This window comes from Cyclopterus lumpus, chromosome 1 (assembly GCF_009769545.1).
Source record: "Cyclopterus lumpus isolate fCycLum1 chromosome 1, fCycLum1.pri, whole genome shotgun sequence".
NCBI lineage: Eukaryota > Metazoa > Chordata > Actinopteri > Perciformes > Cyclopteridae > Cyclopterus > Cyclopterus lumpus.
The window spans coordinates 9,642,900-9,668,238 of record NC_046966.1 but is presented as its reverse complement, the minus strand read 5'-3'; the positions used below and the strand labels follow the sequence as shown (position 1 = coordinate 9,668,238).

The 25,339-nt window shown below is 43.9% G+C and overlaps 2 protein-coding genes across 3 annotated transcripts in view; both read left to right on the top strand.

The window, feature by feature from the left end:
• Nucleotides 1–935: 935 nt before the first annotated feature.
• wu:fb80c09 (sarcalumenin) lies at nucleotides 936–14,665 on the top strand. Its single transcript, XM_034541231.1, has 9 exons — nucleotides 936–1,020; nucleotides 7,809–8,503; nucleotides 8,663–9,245; nucleotides 10,805–10,897; nucleotides 11,714–11,809; nucleotides 12,704–12,820; nucleotides 12,978–13,211; nucleotides 13,573–13,922; nucleotides 14,165–14,665. The coding sequence occupies exons 1-9, from the start codon at nucleotides 936–938 to the stop codon at nucleotides 14,663–14,665; spliced, it is 2,754 nt and encodes a 917-aa protein (XP_034397122.1).
• A 4,960-nt stretch (nucleotides 14,666–19,625) lies between these two features.
• The window catches only part of adcy9 (adenylate cyclase 9), a 35,104-nt gene continuing 29,390 nt past the window's right edge, over nucleotides 19,626–25,339 (top strand). Inside the window, exons 1-2 of one of the 2 annotated variants that reach the window (XM_034542890.1) lie at nucleotides 19,626–20,084; nucleotides 20,212–24,445. In XM_034542890.1, coding sequence (XP_034398781.1) covers nucleotides 22,561–24,445 — 1,885 coding nt within the window. In that variant the 5' untranslated portion in view covers nucleotides 19,626–20,084; nucleotides 20,212–22,560. Of the gene's footprint in view, nucleotides 24,446–25,339 lie in introns of both variants that reach the window. The other variant, XM_034542899.1, reaches the window with a different exon arrangement.

The following is a 25,339-nucleotide window of genomic DNA, read 5'->3' as shown; positions in this document are numbered from 1 at the left end:
TTGACAAATGGTAAGCCACGGGCTGAGTTTAGGCTGAGGTTTGTGATCGGTCAGCTGGACACCTTTCCCCAAATGTTTCTGTACATTGTGTTGCAGCACTGTTGTCTTTTGGTGGAATTTGAAATATTTGATATGAAGCACTTGCTGTTCTGTACTGCCTGAATCAATGATGAGGAAGAAATTATTTTGTTGCCATTTTATTATTTTGTAAACTCTTGCTGTGACACGACATAACAGCTGTCTATTGTGTTCTGCTTTTCTGTCTTTTCATTTGTCTTTGTCTGGTTTTCCATTTTTGATGACAAGCATCTTTTTTTTAAATATTTTTGTGTTTTTGTTATTTTTCCCATCAGTCCAGGTCGATGAGAAGCTGTTATATTTTGTTTATAAAAACTTGGGTAAACATGCCTTTGTAAAGATGAAAAAAAAATAAAATTTGTACTTTTTTTATTACACCCTTCTGCTTCCCCTGCTTTCCCTAAATGATGCATGATGTGGACCTTTTTGACCACCAGAAGGCGACAGAGAGCAACTCATTTAGCAGCAAAGCTCTGGAGCCCTGACTTCATTCTGATAAACACATTTTAATCTCATTTTAGGCTAAATGCAATTGCTACAGATATATTATATTATACGTCTGAAAGAAAAATAACATTTTGCCTTTGAATGCTGTCGTAGAAAGCAATAAATACACTTCTGCTTTAAAAGCTGCATATATATATATATAAGGTCATTCAAATCAACAAGTTTGACAGAGTAGGTGATAAAACTACAAGACTACAGCATGGTCAGCCGGTTTCTTCGTGTTTCTCTCTGCTCTAAACATTCCTGATGGGGCCAGACAGCTGCTCTGACACAATGGCTGATATGGCTGCAGTTTCTCCACTGGCATGCCCTCTGACCTTCAGCCAGAGCAGTATATATAGGCGGGGGAGATGAGGGGAAGGCCCCTGGCAGCCAAAATGAAGTCTGTGCTGTCTGTGTGCTGCTTGCTGTCTCTGCTGGTCCTGTCTGCTGCAGGTAAGGTGGAGGGAATGGGCTTATATCTTATATTTAAAAATGTCAGGGTGTCCGTGCTGTTGGATGCATTTCTTTTGTTATTTAAGCAGGTGTGGTATGTGACATGGAAATGATGATCACCAGATATCTGCATAATAATTTAGTCTTTGAACAGATCAGAGCTTTGTATGTCTGCCTGCGTTGAATGCGAAAAAGTATTTTAGATGTCAATAATAAAGGAAACGTTAAAAAGATCAGTATATTTCTATTAAGTTGTTGCGTAGAAATATCCAACAAAATGAGAAAATTACATTCAGGATTGATAATGTTGCCTCCTGGCAGTTGTGTTGAAATATGTTTCAAATTTGAACTGCCATCTATACTTACCACCGCTTACGTAACTCAGCTGATTGGGCAGGAAACATGTACTGTTTGTTACCCTGGAGCCGTGTGGAGCTTTGTGGTTGTACAATTGAAAAAGTCAGGGCTAAGGTGGCACCAGCTGATGGAAACCATCATGTCTGCTGCTGCTTATTCTCTCTGCCCTGGAGGGCTCTGACAAAGGGACTTGGACTCACTACAAAGAGACACTCTCTGCTGCAGCCAAAGCAAAAGCTGGCAGAAATGATTAGTTTTCCCACTGGATCTATTTCGGGTTGACTGTGTCCTCACAGCAGTTGCGCGCGTACGTGTGCTACTCAGTCAGTGCTCAAGTGAGGATTTTGTCTATTTCACTCAATGTTGTTTTACAGGCTCACCTTTATTCCACGTTAAATTAATGAATCAATTGTTATACTGGGAACACCACAATGACACTAGCGATGCATAATATAACCACCGATAGAGATGTATACACCACAATTGCTGCTCTGCTTGATTACACGTTTTACAGGAGGGACTTGTCCTGTTTGGTTGAAGCCGAGGCAGAGAGTACCCTTGTCTGTCCTTCCTGGTCATTTTGACCTCTGCAGTTTGCCGTAGTCCGGCATCACTCAGACAAAGTCACTGAAACTGTGGTTATGTCACTGATACACTTCTTTTTAAGATGCTCAGGAATGCCCACTGAGCTACACTTAAAATCCTAAGCCAATCATACATTCTTACAAATACACTGAATGTCTGAAGCTAAAGGCATTACATGTCTCAGTAAAGCCTCATCACTCCCTCTCTGCGCTGTCTTCAGAGCTGCTAATCTGTCATTCCAGTCAGCAGCCTCCGTGTCCATGTCCCAGCTAAAAGAGGCACGAGAGAGCACAGCAGGAGGCGTGTAGGACCAGCCTTAAGTTGGACTGTTTAAAGTTACAAGTGACGTTAAAAGTTTGAAATGGAAATGTATTGAAGTGATGACGGAGCTGAAGTGAAATCCCCCTCCACATAATGCATTTAGATTTGTGTGAGCGTGGTAATGTCTCACAAAGTGTGAGACTTGACAAATATGGCACACGCAATGATGAGGTTTATTATTAAGTAAGAGAGAGTGAGAGAGAGAATGTGTGTGTGAATGCTGAGACAGATGCTGATGTATTTAAGATGAACCAGATGTGCAAACCCACTGCTGTCATGCTGTGAGTGTTCCTGTGTATTTTTGCTCAAAGCTCCGATGTCTAAAAAGGAGAACGTTGCAAGTGTTAAAGCAAATGAACGAACCCTCCATCCAGGCTGAGTCCGAGTAAGTCTGCAGTGAGCATGGTGCATGCCATCAGGACTGGTGCTGATGCATTTATTGCTCCTGCTCTTTAAAGAGCTTCTGTAGTTGATCTGTAACTGCTGGATGTGAGCAACAGTGCAGCCGAGTTGCAGGCCGGCCTCATGACAATCACAGGGAGGAGTGGAGCGCCACCATTTACTGGAAATAGAAGTGGAGTTATCCCTCCTTCTTTTCACCCTCTGACTCATTGTCGGGCTATTTCTGTCTCAAAGATGTACCATCCAGCACCCAGGCACCTGTCCCGCTCTATCCCCGCGACACTGTGCTCCGAGCCCAGGCCTCAATGCAGCAACAGCTGGCTGAGGAACCACCAGAGAGGCACAGCACACTAAACTGAAAGATCTGCAGTCTACACTCAGAACTCTAGATTCACAACGTGCTGTGTTTGGGATGTGCAGACTCTGATGCACACATACATAATTACACAGCATCCATTTTGCTTTAAGAAAAACTTGATGTATGTTTTATTTATACTTGAGGTCACTTAAATGATATAACAAATAAATGTACTATTTTAAAATACTATCAAAGATCACATTTCAAAGCTGCACTTATCAATGGTGTTATATTGGATTAAAGTACTATGTATAAAGAGCACACTTGTGCAATCCACTGAGAATTATCACACAACTCTGCAGTTTCCCTCAGATCTGTCATGCACTGCTGAAACAACAGTGTTGGCTGAAAGGAACACTACTTACTACCCCACCTTCCTTCAGCATGAAGGTTTGAAAAGCCTTCACATTTACCAAAGCAGCACAATTCTAATCATGGGTTATCTGTATCTCCAAAACACACAAACTATGTACAATGATGCTAATAAATCATCATGTCTATTGCCCACAGTATCCTGATGAAAAGCTGTTGCAACCCATGTGGTGTCCATGCGTGACAATGCTATGAAGGTCATGGGGAAAACATTTCTATGTAAGATGACAATACAAACTACAGCTATTAATATTCTACCAGTGATAATGCTAACATGCTGAAGTTTAGCAGGTTTCATGTTTACCATGTTGCATGCTAGCATTTGCTACTAAAGGTAGAGCTGGGGCTAATGGGAATGTCATTAGCTTTGCAGGCATTTTAGTTTTGGACACATTTTTTACTTTATGATGGCGCCTACTTGGGATACAGCATATTTGTTCTTTCCAAATTATTCAGTAATATATTGTTTTGTGTATTTGTCCTAATAATTTGAATCGTAACAAAATAGGTCTCCGAGATAACACTATTTTATTTTCACTTATATTCTGTCTCTCATACTTCCTTGCCCCACTCTTCCTAACTATGTTCACTGATTCCCTTTAATTTAATTGAGCCTCCGCTGGCCACTACCACAGCAGAAAATGATCTCTCTGCTTTATTTCCGTAACTATAACAAAGCATGCAGTGTGGAGAAATATGTTTTGCTCGTATCTCAATCATTACATGAAGGTGCTTCCGACATAAACCTTGCAACTAATGTCAGAGAGCAAAATCACAGAACCAGGACGTACCGTATTGGAGATAACGTAAACAAACCAGTAAATGGTCATCAGGCAATAGGGACTGAGCTTTTTATGTCACGTCACCTAACTTAGGCAACATATCCTCAGCTGCCGCTGTGCATGAGCCAGCGCAGGTGACGCTTCAGCACCACTATATGTCTTTAGACAGCCTCCAACCCCTCACGTCTCAATCAGAACAATGGAGGCCGGACAGGCTCAGTCTTTTAATAGCGGCAGACCTTCACAACCCAAATGTCATAGAGCGGTTTTGTGTGCTATGGGATTATTATTATTTATTTCTTATCCCTTGGATTAATTTTATTTTGAGACTTAAACTCCAATTAGAAGGCATTACCACTGTGATCAGTGATGGCCCAGCCAAGCACTGGAAATCCATTGGGTCACTTGTGCGGTTTGACCAGGTTCGTATTACATTAAACAGTGACACGTCCTGACCAGATTCTTATCTTGGCCTTTGCTTAGACTTGGAATGAGACCAGACCTTTGGTAAAAGTCAAGAGCAAAACTATCATCACAATACAGGAAACATTACGGGACCAAACATGTTCATCTTCACAGTTTGCACGCAGTGTGGATGCTTTGGGAATTTAAACTTGATGTTCTCTGGGCACCAAAAGCTGCTAATTCCCTCAGGAGGTGACGAGCTAACAAAGCTTCCACATACACAAGGTGACAAGCGACATTATGAGAATGAAATGGTTTGGTGTGTGATTCAGGGCCTTGGAGAATGGTGTGGGAAAAGGAGAGTACACAGAGTCCTGCTGGCATCATTTGGGATAGCTAGAGGAGCATTACACCTGATCGTGGTTTGGTGGACTCAGCTTCAATGCTTTACACATCCACATTGAAAACATGAAGCAGCTGATAGCCAACTTGTCATGTCATGTAAGCATAGTATCAGCAAACTCATAGTTTCAGATTGTGGTGTAGCATCCCTCAAACATGTCATGATGTCAGCCTGATAATACGACTAAATTAATATTTATGCTATTGCTTTAGACTTTTCCACAGCAGACTTTTGGAAATGTCATAGGACAGGTGTAACTGCAGCCATTTATGGGGTTTAGGATGCCTTGCCTGCACAATACCAGGACCTTGGACCTGGAGGGCCTAAATGGAAATGAGCCATTGTTTATTCTATTCATTTTACAAGCACTTTTCGCTTTTCTTTGATGCAACAAGACAGAATGGTTGCGATTAAAAAGGGTTGTTGCTGTGGGTAATTCCCTTTTCAGTTACCTACAATTAACAGCAGAAAACAACAACTCCATGTTTGTCTCTTGTTGACTCACTTCCGATTTGTTTGTCCCAATTGATTACAGCCCCTCAAGCTAAAGCTTATGGTCCATCCGCACAGGTGTTTTTACTTGTTGCCTGATTAGACCTCTGCTCATGACTATGTGGGAGTGTACAAGCTGTGCTTGACGGACACATCCCTCATTTGCCTATTTGTTTTGTTCCACCTGTTAGGGCGGGACAACTTACCTTGTTATCATTCTTATTGGTACAGAGTTAGAGTCTGGTGTAATTAAAAACACCTGTGGGGGTGTGCAGGGCCTTGAAAGATTCAGGACATTGGGCTTTTTGGTCGGTTAAGCTTCTGGTCAGATGTCATTACTCTTAACTATTCTCGTTGTTCGTATATGGAAATCAGATTTAGTTTAATCAATTCAAATGACAATGTGTGAGGGGTGAGCGCATAGTGATGCACTTCCAGAGAATCATTAACAAAATCTGCAGCTCGCATTGGATTTGCAGAGCGTCATAGTGAGTTTCAGCTCATTGCTGTCAGGCTGCAACTTTACTGTTTTGGTCCACTCTCACTGCTCCCAGTGCAATTGTTGATCTCACGGGCAGCTTTTTGTCAGTGAACGAGCTCTAAAACCCCACTGGACACTACTTGCTCAGCACCAAACAGCAGACAGACACAGTTAGAAGCTAGTTTAGCAGCTAAAGACACAGATATTTCTCTGAGAAGCTGTTGGAGATCAAAAACAGAGCTAAAAGAGTATATTGGACAGGTGACCTGAAACACAACTCAAAAAAATATATAACGTGGATCTGTAACTGCTGGATGTGCAAATAATCAACATCAACAAGTTCGCCATATCAACTTAAAATGTGTTGATATGTCAATGATACGTTTACAACTTTGGCCCCCCAAGTGGCCAACAGTGTATGTACTCTCTAAAGCTATCACCACATGTTAACCTCTTCCATAGCATTAGCCTGCTTGCTCATGATGGGCATTGATCCAGAAGCCTTATGAACATGTAAAACCTGTGACAGCTGGCTATAGCTATTAGTCTTCATCCCGCACGCTGACCCCTACTTGTAACATGAACTGGACATACATTTAGCTGCCTCGTATCACACTGTGTACCACTACGCGTTCCTCAGCCTTAAAACTGGCAGGCAGTTATAATTAAATAGAGGTCACGGTGAACACTTTGCTTGTAAAGCGTATATGTACATGTATACATGTGCTGTAATGGAGAGGGAGTTCCCTGTTTTAGCTGTGATTGTTTTGAAGCCATATTAACTATAATAGTAACTATAATATACTTTATGATGCTGAGGGATGGTGATGAACATTGTGTTCTGTATCTTATCGTCCAGAGTGAGAGAGGGAACCAATCGTTGGCTTTGCGTCGGAGGAAACTTTATATATATATATATATATACAATATAACATACATAAGTTGTATATCTATTATACTTGTTATCGTTGTCATGTTTTCGTTATTTATTGTTATTTTCTGTGCCAGAGACTAAATCCTTTAAATATATATATTTTTAAGGATGTCGATATTATTATATCAGATCCTTATGTGTCAGGATTAAGACAAATACATTCGTATTGGCCTTCATCAAATTTACAGATTGACATTCAGTTTAGGTTTCGTTGTGTTTGTACAGATTTAAACAACTTAAAACAGACATACATTGAAGTATGTTTTCCTTTTTTGAGAAATATTGTGTTTTGAAACACATTTCTCAGAGTATAAACGGGGGACTAAATGTAATCCCAAATTCATTCATTCACCAGTGTTTTAGTTGTGTTCTGAGTGTCGTCAAAAAAAAAGCAACAGTGTGACCTGAACGCAGAAATGGCTCCACAAAACAGTAAAATGTGAATGCATGCAACGACAATAAATACATTATTCTATTCCAAGCCTCCCTGTCCACTCAGCTGTCTTATTTTAGATTCTCCATATTACAGTCCACTCTACGTCTGCTTCAAATAGTCCTCTCTTTAGTGTCACCATTCAAGGAGCTGAAATGTGAGTCTTAAATCTGGGAGGTGCTGAACATCTGATCTGCTCTGTTCTTGCACAGTGACTGAGCACTGCTCAAACACTGACGTAACAGACAAAGGTGACTGGTCTGCAGAGGTCCGGCTAGTTAGCGCAGTCTGATTGGTCAAGTTTATTTCTGAACATCTTCCATTTAAACGTTAATGATGAGCACTACTCTGATCAGGGATGAATTTTACATTTTTAACAAAATATCTTATTTGCATAATGATCAAATACACCAGCCCAGAGTTCTCTTGTCTAATCACATATTCACATATTTCCTCCTCCTAGAGCTTCTGACGGGCCCCTCCAGCCACGATGAGGATCCCTTGGTGCGTCTGCAGCTCCAGCAGCCAGAGGGAGATCTCTTCTCCTGTGGATGTGATACAACAGAGGAGCACGCTAGCCAGAGCTCTTCCAACGACACCCCGGCCCCAGAGAGGACCATATGTCAGCCCTGCAAACCTCCATCAGCTGTAGATACAGAAGAAGATTCAGCTTCGACCTCGGAGCATGAAGAGGAGGAGGCAGCTTCATTGGAGAGGGATGCGTCCACTGAGGAGCTTACAGATGATGGAGAGGAAGAGACGGAAGAGGCTGCGTCTCAGGAAGAGGTAGAAGAGGAGAAAGAGACATCTGAGGAGAAGGCTGAGGAAGAGGAGGAAGTGTCTGAGGAGGTTGCATCAGATGAGGAGGAGGAGGTAGCTGTGGTTGAGGAGGAGAAAATCGAGGAAGACGAAGAAGAAGCAGAGGAGGAATTATCCAACAAAGAAGAAGTGCATGAACCTCAGGAAGAAGTTGCAGAGACGGAAGAAGCTGCTGCTGAAGAAGAAGCAGTAGAGGAAGGTGAAGACACACAGGAGGATACAGAGGCAGCCGCTGAGGAGGACGATGTGGAAACTTTCCTACATGAGGCTGCAGAGGAGGAAACTGCTGAGGAAGAGGTTGCACTGGAGCCAGAAGCAGCTGAATCCGAACCAGAACCAGTTGAGCTTCCTCAAACAGACTCAGAGGAATCTGAGGAAACAGAGTCTGAAGCGATAGCAGAATCTGAACCAGAACCAGAGGTGACTGCAGAGCATGAGGCCGAAGTGTTTACAGAGCCAGAACCTGAAGTCATTTCAGAACCAGAGGTGAATCCTGAGTCTGAGGCGGAACCAGAGGTGACTGAAGAGCCTGAACCAGAACCAGAGGTGACTGAAGAGCCTGAACGAGAACCAGAGGTGACTGAAGAGCCTGAACGAGAACCAGAGGTGACTGAAGAGCCTGAACCAGAACCAGAGGTGACTTCAGAGCCTGAGATTGAAGTGGTTGCAGAGACAGAGATGATTCCTGAGCCTGAACCCGAACCAGAGGTGACTGAAGAGCCTGAGATTGAAGTGGTTGCAGAGACAGAGATGATTTCAGAGCCTGAACCCGAACCAGAGGTGACTGAAGAGCCTGAGATTGAAATGGTTGCAGAGCCCAAGGTGATTCCTAAGCCTGAACCAGAACCAGAGTTGATTTCAGAGCCTGAGCTTGAGGTGGTTGCAGAGCCAGAGCCTGAAGTGGAGCTAGAGCCTGTTTTGGAGGAGCTTGCACCACAATCTGCAGAGGATGTGACTGTGGAAGGGGAAGCGGTGGAGGAGGCATCAGTAGATGACGTTGAGGAGGCGATGGTGGAGGAGGTGTCTTCAGAGGAGCCTGCACCGGCAAAAACCAAAGGTACAAAAAGAGAACACCATCTGGGTTTGTAGTGTGTCATAAGTGAGACTCTCCTCCCCCATCTAAAAGAAAAGCTGTAGCAGAAGGTACATGTACATATTTTCCCTGACACCATTGTCTTGCCATCATCCTGTCAGTAGACAAGTAGAGCAGCAGGGATCCTGTTACAGTAAATGTGCCCTTCCAGTCGCTGCTTCTGTAATTAAGGAAGCACGCCATTATCTGATGTCTGGGTGTTGACACTTGTTATAAAAGACGCCGGCTGAGTCCTAAAAGAGATCCACATCTATTACTCTGATCCCACTTCATCACTTCATGCATTGCCCTTGTGTGAATGTCATTTATGTGTGTTATCTCTTTGAACTTTAGATATCCGCAGTAATTGATTTCAACAGTCAGTAAAAGCCTGCAATACATTTCTGAAACAATTACTGTCACATTTTTGTTTTCGTCACTCTATCCTGAGAGTTTGAGATGACAAAGCAAAATATTTCTTAAACTGTTATGTGGTGGATTATTTATTATATCTTGAAAGACAAATAATTTACGCGGGGATAGAAATAATTTACCAATAAAAATAAATGGAAAGTATCAAGTAATCCTGATCCTAAAGAAGACACATTTTGACGGAAATACAATGCTAATACAATTTTTCTTAAACATTTTTTTTTTAAAAAGGATGATACCTCACAGAAAGAAGACAAACAACAGACAGAAAAACATGCAAAAAAAGAAATCTAATTTCAAAAGAATTTGGAAACTTTGCATCAACCTACTTGTTGTAGTTTGTTTATTTTTACTCTAACAAGGCACACTTCAAGTTGTAATTAATACCTAATAACCTAATAAGAATACCAGGTTTTGGGTTGCCACATCATGCAAACCCTTTGTGGATGGTGTTCATCCTGATCTAGCATACCTTCCTTTGTCTTTTAAGATTGAATTTACCTTGAAGACCTCTCTAAGACCACTTACCCTTCAGGAAATGAGCTACCGGACATCCAAACCAAAATTAATTTATTAATAACTTATTTAAAAGAGTATTAACACCAGCCAAAGAGATGTTTCACAACCTGTCAAAGCAAAACTTGTCCATACAAATTGTTATTTATTGCCCTAAAAAGTTTTTGTACATACCCATGTATGAAGCTCTGTATGCTTTATTAGAAAGTTGTTACAAATTATGATTATTGTGTGATGGGACATTTAGCTGAGATGGGCTGTGAAATATCAGGTCTCTATCTTTCTATCTGAGGCATGCAAATCCCCTTGAATATGACACAGTGTGTAGCTAAAGGGGAATTAGCAACAACCTCTGGTACAGAAATAAACAAACCAAAATAGCAGAGGAAAGGAATAGATGGACAACAACATGATATAACAGTTGGGCCTGTACGCTCCCCAGAGGGTCTTGTCACTCACAACTCAGGACACCGTTTACCTGGAGGAGCACTTTTATTTTGCAGAAAACAGTAAAATTGTGTTCCAGGCCCTCTCAGTCAGATTAAACATGAATACTTCCCATCACAGGTAAATGCATGTTAACCTTAACAGTTGACTTAACTCTCTGATCCTCCAATCAGAACATCAGCCAGCAGGCCCGACACTGAGGGACCGCACCCATATTGAGGACATGCTGCGATTGGGTACTAATGAACCCTCAACAGAGCTCTCAGGTGAGGAACAAAGACATCTCATTAGTGAAATAAGGCATGATGTGGTTTGATTTGCTTGAAATGCAATGAAAGGGCATAAAGCACCTCTCTCACACCCACACAAACAGATACAGCCAAACACTCATACATACACATATTTGACATGCACATAGTGAAAACCACATCCTGCTGATCAAAAATAGGATTCTCATTGACAAACGCTGCTTTCAGACTTTTGCAGTGGAAACGCCTGAAGTTGTGTATTGAAATGAAGATTGTTTACAGCAACGTTGTCAATGGGAAAGAAAAACAGATGTGTTTGCATGAGAATGAAAGCAAGAATGGGACAATTTGGGGGGATTCTCTGCCAAAACTATTCAGAAAATTGCTTCATGATGTCTAGATCCTGGGGCTGTTGTGTGTGTGTGTGTGTGTGTGTGTGTGTGTGTGTGTGTGTGTGTGTGTGTGTGTGTGTGCATGCGTGTGTGTGCGTGTGTGTGCGTGTGTGTGTGAGTGTGTGTACTATGTGCATGCGTGTGAGCGTGCAGACACGTCTTGAGGCAGGTGATTAATCAGTGCAAATGTGTAACTCTGTCCTCGGCCATGAAAGCCTCTCTGTTCTCCGAAAGAAGACTGGTTCATCTCAAAGCGCTGCAGCAGAGCCGGTCTTCTAATCACCTCAGCTCGATTCAATAAACTTTATGAGGGCAATTCATCATGCACTGCCAAAGGAACTGTTGTAATCAGTAATGGTAACATTAATAATACTCTTGTCCAACATGTCTTCTTGCCACTACTTCCCAATTAATACTTCCAACTCTCTCTCTCTCTCTCCAGCTGCTATGAAGAAGTTGCTAAACATCTACCACGCTGCCATCCAGCCAATGGAGCAAGCCTTCAAGTACAATGAGCTCAGGCAGCATGAAGTCACAGGTGAACCAGCTTCCTGTTTGAGATTACCCCTGGATTACACAGCATTATAAGAAGAAGCAGTAGTAAATGGTGAATGGACTGCTCATCGGGACCTAATCTAAATATTAATTCACACACACACACACACACACACACACACTGACGGCACAGCCTTCCGGAGCAATCTTTGTTTCAGGAGCTTAACTGAGGACTCTACCACATCAAACGTTTGTTTGTGTGGGCAAATGTCACAGGTTCTGTCAAGGATTGACAGGCCCACATGGGCAAAGCATTCATGTAAATAGAAAACATAATTTAGACACCATTACTATCCACCAAAAACACATCAACTCTATCAGTTAATACATTTGAGTTGCACAAAAGCAGTGACGCACAAATAAAGTCGTGATTAAGAAGAAATCAAGCCAGGACCCGACATTATTCAAACCAGGCGCACAGAGAAGCACAATAAGGACTCTGTCTGCTGAAAATTAAAGGCAGCGTTGTGTGGGCCAGACTCCCTACAACTTTGTTCCATTGCACTTGTTGAGGGCAGTGAGAGTTATTTATGCTAAGGAGCAGGATGGAGTCTTCAAACTGTGGCGTGTGACTCTGGCACCCCTTGTGGTGCAGAATGGAAAGACGTGTCCTGGGCTGTCAGAGGAGCACTAATGTGTTCATGAAATGTCTGTCCATTTGATTTGGTTATTTTCTGTGCACTTGTGTACATTTATAACCGCAAGATGACAATCAGGGGCGATCACACAACTTTTTAATGTGAGAAGTCCAAGAATATTCATGCAAAATAGTATTCTGAATTTACCCGAGATCAGCTGTAGCTGAATTGTTTTTTCTAAAAGAAAAATATTTTCTTTCTTTCTCTCTCAAACCTTTTCTTTATGTTGATGACTGTAGATGGCGAGATCACCTCTAAGCCCATGGTTTTGTTCCTGGGACCCTGGAGCGTTGGCAAGTCCTCCATGATCAACTACCTGCTGGGTCTTCACGGCACCCCTCAGGAACTCTACACAGGTTCACACTGATCAAACCTATTGTCCTCTTATAACAAGAGTAAACCAGAGTCGTTATGTGTACCACATGTATCAGATAAAAATGAACCAACCAATGAACAAGCTTAACCCACCAGTGCCCATGGTGTTAAGTCCTTCTCCCTCCATCCCTCCACCAGGTGCTGAGCCCACCACCTCAGAGTACACGGTCATAATGAACGGGGAAAAGTTTCGGTCCATAGAGGGCATCGTCATGGCAGCAGACAGCTCTCGGTCCTTCTCTCCCCTTGAGAAGTTTGGCCAAGGCTTCCTGGAGCGGCTGGTGGGCATCGAGATGCCCCACAAGCTGCTGGAGAGGGTCACCTTCGTCGACACACCCGGCATCATTGAAAACCGCAAGCAGCAGGAGAGAGGTGAGTGGCCATTAATGTATCAGGCTTGTTTATAATGCATTTTTAACAAGCAGGTTTATTACGCTTTGTACAGAAAACCAAGAATGCAGACAAATCAAAAGTGTAAAATGAAAGGTTTCCTCATAGCGTATTAGGCTAAAAGGCATTACTTTTGTTCGGTACTACAACATGTGATAATTCTTTAACTAGAAATCTGTAACGCCCATGAAGAACGTGGGTTTTACGTTATTCCTGATACCCAAAACAAATGGCAAAGAAAGCTTTTTGTATGTGAAATGTTGTTGACATTTTGTTGACATGTTTCACAGAGCGAACACATTTTTATTTTCATGTATTGTGTCTCGTCTCTGCTCTGCCTCAGGTTACCCCTACAACGAGGTGTGCCAGTGGTTCATTGATCGAGCAGATCTGATCTTCCAGGTGTTCGACCCCACCAAGCTGGACGTGGGTGGAGAGCTTGAGATGCTCTTCAGGCAGATGAAGGGCCGCGAGTCCCAGATTCGCCTCATCCTCAACAAGGCCGACAGTCTTTCCACCCAGAACCTGATGAGGGTCTACGGGGCCCTGTTCTGGAGTATGGCGCCCCTGATCAATGTCACGGAGCCCCCCCGGGTGTACGTCAGCTCCTTCTGGCCTCAGGACTATGCTGCAGACACCAGCCGAGAGCTGTTCATGAAGGAGGAGACCTCTCTGCTGGACGACCTCAACCAGGCATGATATGGCTCCTTCTTGACTTGTTTTTGTTGACAGTATGATTCGCTGCACAGAAATGGATTGGCTTATCGCATTAAACACCATCCACATGACTACATTTTACAGAGTTCCATACACTTATGAGGTCTCTGAGATTTGATCCTAAAATCAAACTAATTATGGCTAAAACTCACCAAAGACTTGGATTACACATTGTGCCTTATGTCTCTTCTCATGTCTGCCTCTGTCTTCCCCTGCAGGTGATTGAGAACCAAATGGAGAACAAGATCGCATTCATCCGCCAGCATGGCATCCGCGTGCGCATCCACGCCCTGCTGGTTGACCGTTACCTCCAGACCTACTACGACAAGCTGGGCTGGTTTAACGACCCCTACGAGGTGTTCAAAGACATCGTCAACGACCCCGACAAGCACTATATCTTCAAATCCATTCTGGCCAAGACCAACGTCAGCAAGTTTGACCTGCCCAACAAGGAGGCCTACCAGGACTTCTTTGGCGTGAACCCGGTTTCCAGCTTCAAGCAGCTCTCCTCCCACTGCAGCTGGACCGGCGGCTGTCTACTAGAGAAGCTAGAGAGGGCCATCTCGTACGAGCTCCCGGCCCTGCTCAGCAGTGTCGGCAAGGTCGCAGCCACGCCTGCACCAGTGAAGGCTGCACCCGCACCTCCGCCTCCGCTCCCTGGCACCTGTGAGGGTCCCGGATGTGAGGAGAAACCCAAGAATCGCTGGAGGAAGCAGTGAGACCGGAGGCGAGGGGGTGCACGAGGAGGAATAGAGGAGGCAGATGGCGGCAGCAACCAGAGGGTTTCCTGAAATAATCCTCACTGCTGTGGTTTTCAGAACTGAGTATGGAGAGACTGAGCGGGGAGTGGGAAAGAGAGTCGAACATGTGCAAAGATGTACCACGCATACCTGGGTTAGTTTTACAACAATTCTCTGGTACACATTGTCCGAGGACACCCTTCTGGTATTTAGATGGGTAAAAAAAACAAGTAGGAAAAAAATGTAGCAAAAGAGGCTTGAAGTCAACGTTCCATCTGAAGCCATTGCTGTCTGCAAGAAATGTCTGCAGGTGAAACCTACAACAGGAAAAAGCCCCAAGACATCTATTTCCTATGTAACCATCCATGTGGATGAAATCTGAGACTGAATGTGTTCTGGGTTCTCACTGTTTTCAAGTTTGTACATTATTTATTCAAGTTTTCTGCTTCAGAGAAAGATACCGCCAGCGATTGTACCTCTCCAATGTGGTGTCGTCACACGGGGCATTCTGCCACTCTTTTGTCCTCTGTGTTGTTTGCAAAGTCTAAAGATTGCGATTCAAACTACTGTGCTGTGTTTTTACAGTAAAACCAGGGTAGGTCGTCGTTATTGTGTCAGGAAGATTATTTTCAACGGCGGCCCAACCAAATAGAAGGATTGTTCTGGTGTTTTATTGAGCAGGTATTGAACCATATTTAGTCGCTGTACTGCACTGCACTGCACTGCACTGTCCTCTCTTCCCTATTGTACTATACTACATTCGTTATAGAAGCACATTTTATTTCAAAATATCTCAGTGCAGCACTGGAACTGATTTGACTGAATAAAACTACATCATTTAATTGTAGCTTGTATTTTATGCCACCGCGGCCTTCTCAGCCCTCTGAACTGTTGCTAGTCTTACCTCAAAGCGGCTGCATTTCCTTTGAAAATGTAATCTTGTCATTGTTCCTTTAGGTTCGTCATTCTTTTGAGTAAACAACTCAATTAAAAACTGCAGGCTTGGTTTCATTTTTATGGATACAAAGACATGACAGATTAAGTGTCTTCCACTCACACAATGCATAATTGATGCTAAGTCGTTCAGCTGCAAAATGCAGCAAATGGGGATTTGGTAAATAAGGGGCAAATGCAATCTAAAAGCACGAACTCTCATCCTCACAACACACTGCTCTGGATTGGCGAAACTGCACCTTCAGAATAAAATATTGCAGACTAATTTGTTCACACATAACAGCATTGTATGAATGAGAAACATGATTAAATGTGTAAAAGCTGCATAAGCACGCATTAGCCCAACAACCCATTAAACAATACAAATGCTGCTATGTGATGGCGGGTTAATTATCCAGAGCAGTGACTGAAAACAGCCACCAGGAGGCGCCTCAATTATGTGTCAGTCAGACTGACTAGATTTTTAGAAGAAAAAAGGAAGCTTTGTTTCTTTATATCAGTTTTATTTGTAATGCAAGGCAAAGGAGAAAACCGGAGACAATTTCATAAAACGTGGAGAAAAAGAATCTCCACTTTTGCTCCGAGGGTTTTAACAACATACTATTATAACACAGTTCTGTCAGTCATCCATACTCAAACCATATTACATATACATATTCGTATTATTTCTCTGCTGATTAGTTCGTTATGATTACATATTTTTATAATCTCTGTAATAATAAATTAGGTGTCAGCAGTGATTTTTTTCTTGTTTTGCCAAAAAGAGTGTATGTGAGTATTTGACAGCGGTGGTCTGCCTGAAGTTATCTTGGTATTGCTAACATAAACTCTCTCTGGACTGATTCAGTATCAATCAGATACCCTGTGACAATGACTCATTCAAGTATAATATATAGCAGTGATTCTCAAGTGACCTCAGGGGTGGCACTATTCAATATTATCCTTTTACTACAGAGCCAGACACTCCAAGGCATTTTGTAGACAATAGAAACAAATTGCATTATAAATGTAAATAAACGATGTAGAACTGTGTTTGCATGCAACAATACAGTTACACAACACCTGAACAATCAGTTACACCGTGATAGAGAGTGTTTTTTGTCGACCAGAATATCGCAGTAATTCAAACTAAATTTGCGTGAACAAAATAACACACGTATAGACCACATTATGAATACATTCTGGAGCAGCTACATTTAAGAAATTATTCTGAAAACATTTTCCTTCGAAGGCTCTCTCATAATTTGCAGTGTTGACATATTCTGAAATAATCGTACATCCTGTCTCTTTCCATTCATTCCTTTTCCCTTAGTGGGCATAGATAATTGATATCTGGATGGATCATTCTCCAGTTTACCCTCTTTGTTCAGCGTTTAGTTCAGCGTGTGACATTTGGTTGAGCGCGGAGGCCACGATATTGCAGTTGCCTGTTTGAGGTTGTACTCGGTCACAGAGTTGCTTTGAATCAAATGCTACGGTCAGCATGCTAACAATGACCATGCTAACATGCTGATGGTAATGCTTATGATGCTTATCGTGTTAGTTTACTGAACACCAAGTGCAGTTGGGGCTGATGGGAATGCCATTATATGTTTCAGGCAATTGGTTGTAAAACTAAGTATTGGAGAAATACTTTCTCTAGATATATCTCACTCTAACCCAAAATGTAAACCTCAGCAAAAGTCAGAGGGTCCCCAAAGTCCTTAGGGTTCATCCTCTGGGCACCACAAACGAAGGTTCATAGAAGTCCATTGCACAGCTGTTGAAAGATTTAAGTCTAGACCAAAGTGGGGTTTGAGCACAGCAAAACTAAATACTGCTGGTAATACTGCACATGGGCCTTTCAAAAGTAGAACACATTCAAGAAAAAAGACTCACCATTTAATATGAGCTGAGTTAAGCCTATTTGTCACCATATTCTTTGGCAGCTTGCCTCATGGTGCTTCTTTTTAATACTTGGAGGAAAATCTGCAGCTGCCCTGCTGCTGACCCTGAGCTGCAAGGCAAAGAGTTAATTTGTGTTACATGACACCGGGCATGATCACACCTGTGCGTATGTAATAAGGGCTATAATATGGAGGGTGTGTAAATATGGAGGTAATAATACAGTGTATTATCTGTGTTTGCTGAGTTTACAGGCAGTGCCCCCGGGTTTAAGGACCAATGTTAACACAGACTTATCACTGCAGCTTTATCAACTCTTCAAACACACCTCTTGTAAGCTCTTGAACATAAGCACGAAACACACGCCACACACACACACACACACACACACACACACACACACACACACACACGCACACACTCACTGGAATGGTGCACAGGGGCTTATTGCTTTATTGGATTCAAAGTTTAAACATTATTACTTCTTCAAAGGCAAAGGACACACATATATTATTATTCATCGCTGTTCACAATCGCATCACGACACTATCACCAGCTGAAAGTACAATGTGGTCCATAGAAATGCCGATATAGTGACCATTCATGAATACCACCTTGGTTATTTGATAGCCAATGTGCCAACAATAAGACGTATGGTGTCATAGGCCATTGAACAGTAAACCAGCCTCCTTTCTTCCTGATAGCATGTCTATCTTTAATATATTTAGCCTTCGAACTTGAAGGTTTTCCAACTGACTAGCTCCTGTCATACCTCTTTATTTTTCTACATTCAGTGATCTTTTTGCATTGTAGAAATGTTGTGCCCCCTTAAAAACGATTCCTCAATGAGATGCTATGAGAAATACCCCCAGAAAATATGAAAAGTGAATAATATATTACGATAGTAAAATATTATAGGAAATTCAAAATTAATGAATGGTAAAAAAAACAAAAACAACAACTCCAGCTTTTGTTTTTTCTCAATAGATCACATTTCCACAGGTTCACAAAAACACGATTGCTGCTTGATATTTGTTCCTGTTTGGAAGGCTTGTTCCCCTCTGCCTGTGTTTATCTGAGATTAAGAAGTACAACAAATACAACAGCGTGCTTTTATTGGAGACAAAAAAAATAATGTATTAGACTTTATATGTTTCCTTCATATCATACTGAACTATTCAATTCAATTCAGTTTATTTTGTATAGCCCAATATCACAAATTACAAATTTGCCTCAGAGGGCTTTACAATCTGTACACATACGACATTCCTGTCCCAGGACCTCACATCGGATCAGGAAAAACTCCCCAAAAATAACCTTTCACAGGGAAAAAAGGGAAGAAACCTTCAGGAGAGCAACAGAGGAGGACCCCTCTCCCCGGATTGACAGATGCAATAGATGTCATGTGTACAGAATGAACAGCATTTACAAAGTTACATAAACACATTACATGAATATGACAATGTATGTAACTACATTCCACACATATGAATATGGATTGTTTGCACTGTTCCAATACTCAAAACAGCGCTATAGGAAAGATCCAGATCACCTCTCAAATGACCCACATCAAAAAACAAAAAAACTAATAGGAGACAAAAGTTACATATTTTATTTTTAGTTGATGCAGTACACAATATAAGTATGTAACAACACAATGTGCTTCTCTCGTTAAGGCTCCTATAGACAATGTTGCTTGGTGTAATCATGGAAAAGTGACAAATCAGTAGAAGAATTACTGGTGAACACAGTCAATGAGCTTTTATGAGTAATCCAAGTCACGTTTTCGTTTGAAATCTCTCATGTTATTAGAGCCTTATATTAAAGTAACAGGTCCACACTGCTTAAAAGTTTGGTCTGGGTCAATAGGCGACACTAAACTTAACGCACCCCTTATGAATCCGTGTGTATGTGCTGCATTACAGTATGATAATTACTGGGACCCTTGAATGTATATCTAGAAAATAATGTGTATCTCATGTTCTAGGCATGTATTCCACCTGAAACACGTGACCTCTCCTCGAGTGTCCAATGATTCAAAACAAAAACAAGCCATGTTGATAACGCCGCCTGTGACTGTGGTCAATAATGTTCATGAGGTAGTCTGGACGTTGACTCACGGACCGTCAAGTCAGACAACCGGGGCGGGAGGTGACCGGAGGCCAGTCTGCCTTCAAACTAAAGGCGTCACGTGGGTTCCACTTAACGTTAGCTAGCTGCTAGTTTGTAAAGATACGGGGCTTAGATGGGCTGTCGGCCGTTTGCTAACCGGGTTTTAAGAGACGGTGTAAAAATGACTCCAGGGCGGACACCTAGTTCCAGTAAAAAAAAAAAAAATGTAAAAAGTATTGCTCTTATTAAGTCAGCGAAAGGTGTACACACATGGAGGCTCGGCCATGTTTCTATTAGCCGTGAAGACGTTTCTTCCTTGCTCGCATTGACATAGCTAAACTTAAACGACAAGTCAACGTCAACTGGCACGAGCTAACGTGAGCTCTACGTTCAACTGTCGGGACTATTTGTAGCTTCTTGAACCCACTAAAGACAGCGTACGTCATCGGTACGCTCTCCTATCTTCTGCCAGTGTAGAAACATCTACCTGACTAAACCTATTTATTTATCTCGCTTGTAAGGCAAGACCGGAAACCGATTTTCTTTTCTTTTTTAAACCGTGGTTCGCTTGACAGGCTGGTCACATCAACCCCTCACCGCCACAACAGCTGGCGGAGGGTTTCCGACCCAGTCTCAGCGAAGATGGTGGCAGCAGCCGCAGCAACGAGAGTGGAGATGTCACGTTCGCCCCGGTAAGAGACGGAGAGCAGCCTCACAACTCCCGCTGTCGGTCTGTTTTTATTTCGCCCCTAACTCCAGCAGGGAGCGATATACTGGGGAGGGGGAGGGAGGGAAGGGAGGCAACCAGCGGCGGACGGAAGAGGACGCACAGCAGCCAGAGCGCACAGTGTTGTGTTTGTTGGACACATGTATGCCAGCGAAATCTAGTGCTCCCCAGACCTCAGGATTTGGTTGAGATAAGGAGATGGTGACGATTGTGGGGCGTGTTTTTTTTTGATAATCCCACGGAGGAGATAGCGGAGGGGTTTCCTTCATTGCTCTGGGGAGTTTCTACGTCTTTGCTCTTGGGGGAATGCGAGGGGAGGAAATCCAGCCTCAGCTCCAAATAACCAGCGACTCCTAACTGGGTCTCCTCTCCAAACGCAGGAAATACGGCCTGGGAAGAAAAGAAAAAAAGTTTGGTAGCTCTTGGAAACGAGAGGGGCCCTATCGCTGACGTTCTGCACGCGCTTTACGGCGTGATTTATAAGTAGCCCACTACGTTTGTTGGTCGTTGTATTAAGCGCTCCTGTTATTCCGCAGATTGAGTGGATGAAAAGCACACGCTGTTCGTGTTGTTATTGCACGAGTTTTGATCATCACTATTTATAGACCAGCCTGTTCCGACAGAGGCTGTTCCTCGTAGCCAGTATATTTTGCCAACTGCGCGCAACAAGTTGCAGACACTCCCAGCAGAGGCACACCGACACTCATTTGGGCCAGTGGATGGTCTTTTCTGCGCTTCTCTTTTCGGATTACGCGTCTTTGAATAACACATACCCCGACCCCCTCTTTGGAAGACGGAGGGGGAATAAAGGTTGGAGATCCGGAGTGGGAGTTCAGGAAAGGACGGGGCTGGATCCGTGGGAATAGGCCTGCCTGTCAGGCCTCTTATGAACTGGTTCTTGGACTGGACAGGGCTCCCGAATAAACACAGTCTGGACTATTTTCATGGGCCACCGGAATAAAGATGAAAGGAGAATGTATAGGAGCAAGACATGCAAATCCGTAGCACACTGAGCCATGAGAAGGGCTGCAGTGGAAGGTAACGCCGCCTTAATTACAGATCGCACAACTTTTTTCAAACCAACGTAATAAACTGTTTTAAGTCGGCATTGTTTTGTTATGCTAAACAGTTACAGACTTTATGTAAAACGAGAACCGTTTTTTGAGTGAGGACTGTTTATTTTTCAGGAACATATTTTTCTTACACACATGTAATGCTTTATGCTGGAGAATTCATACTGTCCACACCTTTTTTATTTCAGCACTATTAGCTGATCATAACGACACTATTGTGTTGGGTGTTTTTTTTGAAGTGGAGAAAGGAAGCGTAAATGGAGCATTAGCCGCGCATGTTGTGGAGAAAAGAGGGACAGCGTAACTTTTGAAGCCACTCGCTGTGCACAACGCCAACTATTGACAGCCTCGATCTGTATCCGCTCACACAAAGAAGCCCTGGACCCGAATGCTGTCTTTCCACGCAACCACGTTATTTCGGAATGAAGACACATCTGGGGATTTTCCCTGACGCTGTCTGACTTTGTAATGTCAGCAGTATCGAAATATTGCGCACACACACACACACACACACACACACACACACACACACACACACACACACACACGCACACACGCACACGCACACACGCACACACAGAGGAGGTCATTTCCAGCCGTGTGACGTCAACACCGACTTGATGATGGCATACCAAAAAACCGTTGCATCACTAACCAGTCCTTTCCGAGAAGGATGTTCAATTCCGGAGGCAGAAAGAGTGATGGCAGTGTGTTAACCGCAGCTGGAGAGAAAGCCGGGCTCAGACCCAGAGCCTCTTTGTAGAAGGACACGTGTAATGCGAGTACTGACGCAAACCCGGGGTCGGATAATGAACTGCTCAAGAAACTGGAACGGCGCGTCTTGTGTGAGTGAGTGTGCGGGCTGCCGTGTACGTAGCAAAGACGTCTGTGCCGTGCTCACCATTCATGCACTGTGATCATTCCCACAAACACCTTTTGCTCTCTCTCTCCCTCCCCTCTCTGTCTGCGTGCCCGTCACTCTCTCACCGCCACCTCCCCCCTCCTCTCCGTCCCCCATGTGCACGCACGGTGCACCCACGTACCGCGTCTAATTACCTGAGGGCCACCAGAAGACATTATTCAGATTCAAGCCCTCTCCCTGCACCCCTCGTTTCCTCGTCAACATGGCCACTCCGCAACACCACCGGCAGCTTCTCATGCACGGCACGGAAGTGAGCTGCGACTCCAGTGGCGACGGCACCATGACCGTGCGGATCAGCAACAGCGCGCCACACGTGCATCAACATGAGCCACTGAGGTCTGCCAGGAGTGGAGCAGGAGGCTATAGGACTGTGAGTAAAATGAACCCTAACCTCCACAAATACAGTATCTCCTCCAGTTGCAGCTCGGCAGACTCCAGACCGGCTGGGGTCTCCACTTCGAGGGTGCGCAGGAAGGCACCGCCACTGTTCGAACGCTCGGCTGCTCAGTGCTGGGACCCCAAGTTTGACTCCCCCATCCTGGAAGATGCGTGCCAAGAGAGGTGCTTCCCTCAGACACAGCGGCGCTTCCGCTATGTCCTGTTCTACCTGGCAGTGGCAGCTGTACTCTGGGGGGTGTACTTCGGGGCCAATAGTGACCGCTGCAACCCTGTGACCTTCCTGGCACCCACAGCCTCCTTCTTTGTCCTCCTAGTGCTCCTCTTTCTATTCACCTTAACCCAGCCCTACACGTGGCTGTACAACCAAACCTCTTTGCTCCTGATCGCGGTCACCTTCGCCATTACCTTGGCTCCACAGATACAGACTGCCGGCTACACTGAGCTGGAGTGGGCTGGCGGTGGTGGGAACGCCTCATATCCCTCACCAGACAATGTAGCACCACCTCCAACCCCCTGCATCTCCCCCGTGGGCACCTTTTCCCTGTGCATGGAGGTTTTGTTGTTGTTATACAGCGTCCTCCATGTCCGCTTGTATGCCTCTGTGATGCTTGGGCTCCTGTATTCTATATTATTTGAGGCATTAGAATGGCTGCCATTGCTTCAAAAGAGTCATGACACTAGATGGGGGACAGGGTTAACGGGTTCAGGTTCCAATTGGGAAGGAGACACCTTGCGCTGGCTTGGCCCGGCCAAAGCTCTGCTCCATTTGTGTGCCCATGTCATTGGCATCCACCTGTTCATCATGTCAGAGGTGCGTTCCCGCAGCACCTTCCTTAAAGTTGGCCAGGCTATCATGCATGGCAAAGACTTGGAGGTGGAGAAGGCCTTGAAAGAGCGTATGATCCACTCTGTCATGCCGCGGCGAGTTGCAGATGAGTTGATGAAACAAGGTGATGATGAGGGTGGTGGTGAGAACTCTGGCAAGCGTTATTCCTCTGGTGCCTGCTCTGCCTCAGCCGTCTCAATGGGTGGTGGAGGAAGTGGTGGAGCTTCACAAGCCCAAAGTGCCACAAGTGCCAAGAGTTACCCGTACAACAATCACAAGCGCAAGAAGACCTCCATCCCAGGTGGACAGATAATCTTTCGGCCTTTCAATATGAAACGCATGGAGCCTGTCAGCATCCTCTTCGCGGATATTGTGGGTTTCACCAGAATGTCTGCCAATAAGTCGGCACCGGCCTTGGTGGGCCTTCTCAACGATCTGTTTGGACGTTTCGACCATCTCTGTGAACTAACCTGTTGTGAGAAGATCAGCACTCTGGGAGATTGCTACTACTGTGTAGCTGGCTGCCCGGAGCCGAGGCCGGACCACGCCTACTGCTGTGTCGAGATGGGCTTGGGCATGATCCAGGCCATCGAGCAGTTCTGCCAGGAGACACGTGAGACCGTCAACATGCGCGTGGGCGTCCATACGGGCACCGTCCTGTGTGGGATCCTGGGAATAAAGCGCTTCAAGTTTGATGTATGGTCAAATGATGTCAATCTGGCTAACTTGATGGAGCAGCTGGGCGTGGCGGGCAAGGTCCACCTGTCTGAAGCTACTGCCCGATTCCTGGATGACCATTACCAGAGGGAGGACGGGCAGGTGGCAGAGAGAGCCGGACAGAGCGTGGTGGAGAAACTGAAAGGTAAGTGGCTGTTCACATCTCACTTCCTTATGAGTTCTCTACAATAAATTGGAACAATAGTGTGCAGAAGATTTATTATAGGAATTCAAGGTAATCATAAATAGCGAATCCCTGATCTTGAACACTGGTTCTACAAATGAATGCTTATCACCTTTTTAAAGGGGACATTTCATGCTCATTTTCAGGTTCACGCTTACTTACTAAAAAGAAAACATTGTCTCATACTTTCTGTCTGACACGCTCCGGGTTTAGCCCCCGATCCCAACAAAAACCAGTCTGGCCTGATTGCCATGCGAGACAAATATGGTGCACCTTTGCAAAGATACTTCGTCATCCAACCATGGGTGGAGATACTCCGATGTGGGGGTGGGGTGCACTTTAGCACTTGGTCCCCAGGGTTCAGTGGGGCCACTGTATGCCTAGACGACACTGACATATTGTATGTGACTGGTTAGTCCTGTTAAAACGCTATACTGACGGAAGCAGGAGACTGGGCGACACGATTAAGAGATTTGAGCACCAGGAACAGAGACATCATTTATCATTTTACATTCAGAAGCGCTTAATATGAAATCGCAATTGTTTCAGAAATTACCAAACCAATTTCAAATCATTTAAAACGTGTGACAAGAGCAACCAGTATTAAATGCCATTTTGTTGCTCAAGGACATGTAATACTATCTCTATAATGACTTAACTGTCTTCTGCTATCAGTGGTTTTGCATGCATGTTTGGAGCAGCACTCTACAGATTTATTTTGGAGCTCTGTGTTTGAATGACAGAGGCTTGTGTCATTGAGATTAAAACCTTTAATCTGCAAATACACCAAATGGATTTTAAATCCTTGCTGCAGACACATTTTGACAACTTGCATAATATCAATATTAATGATAC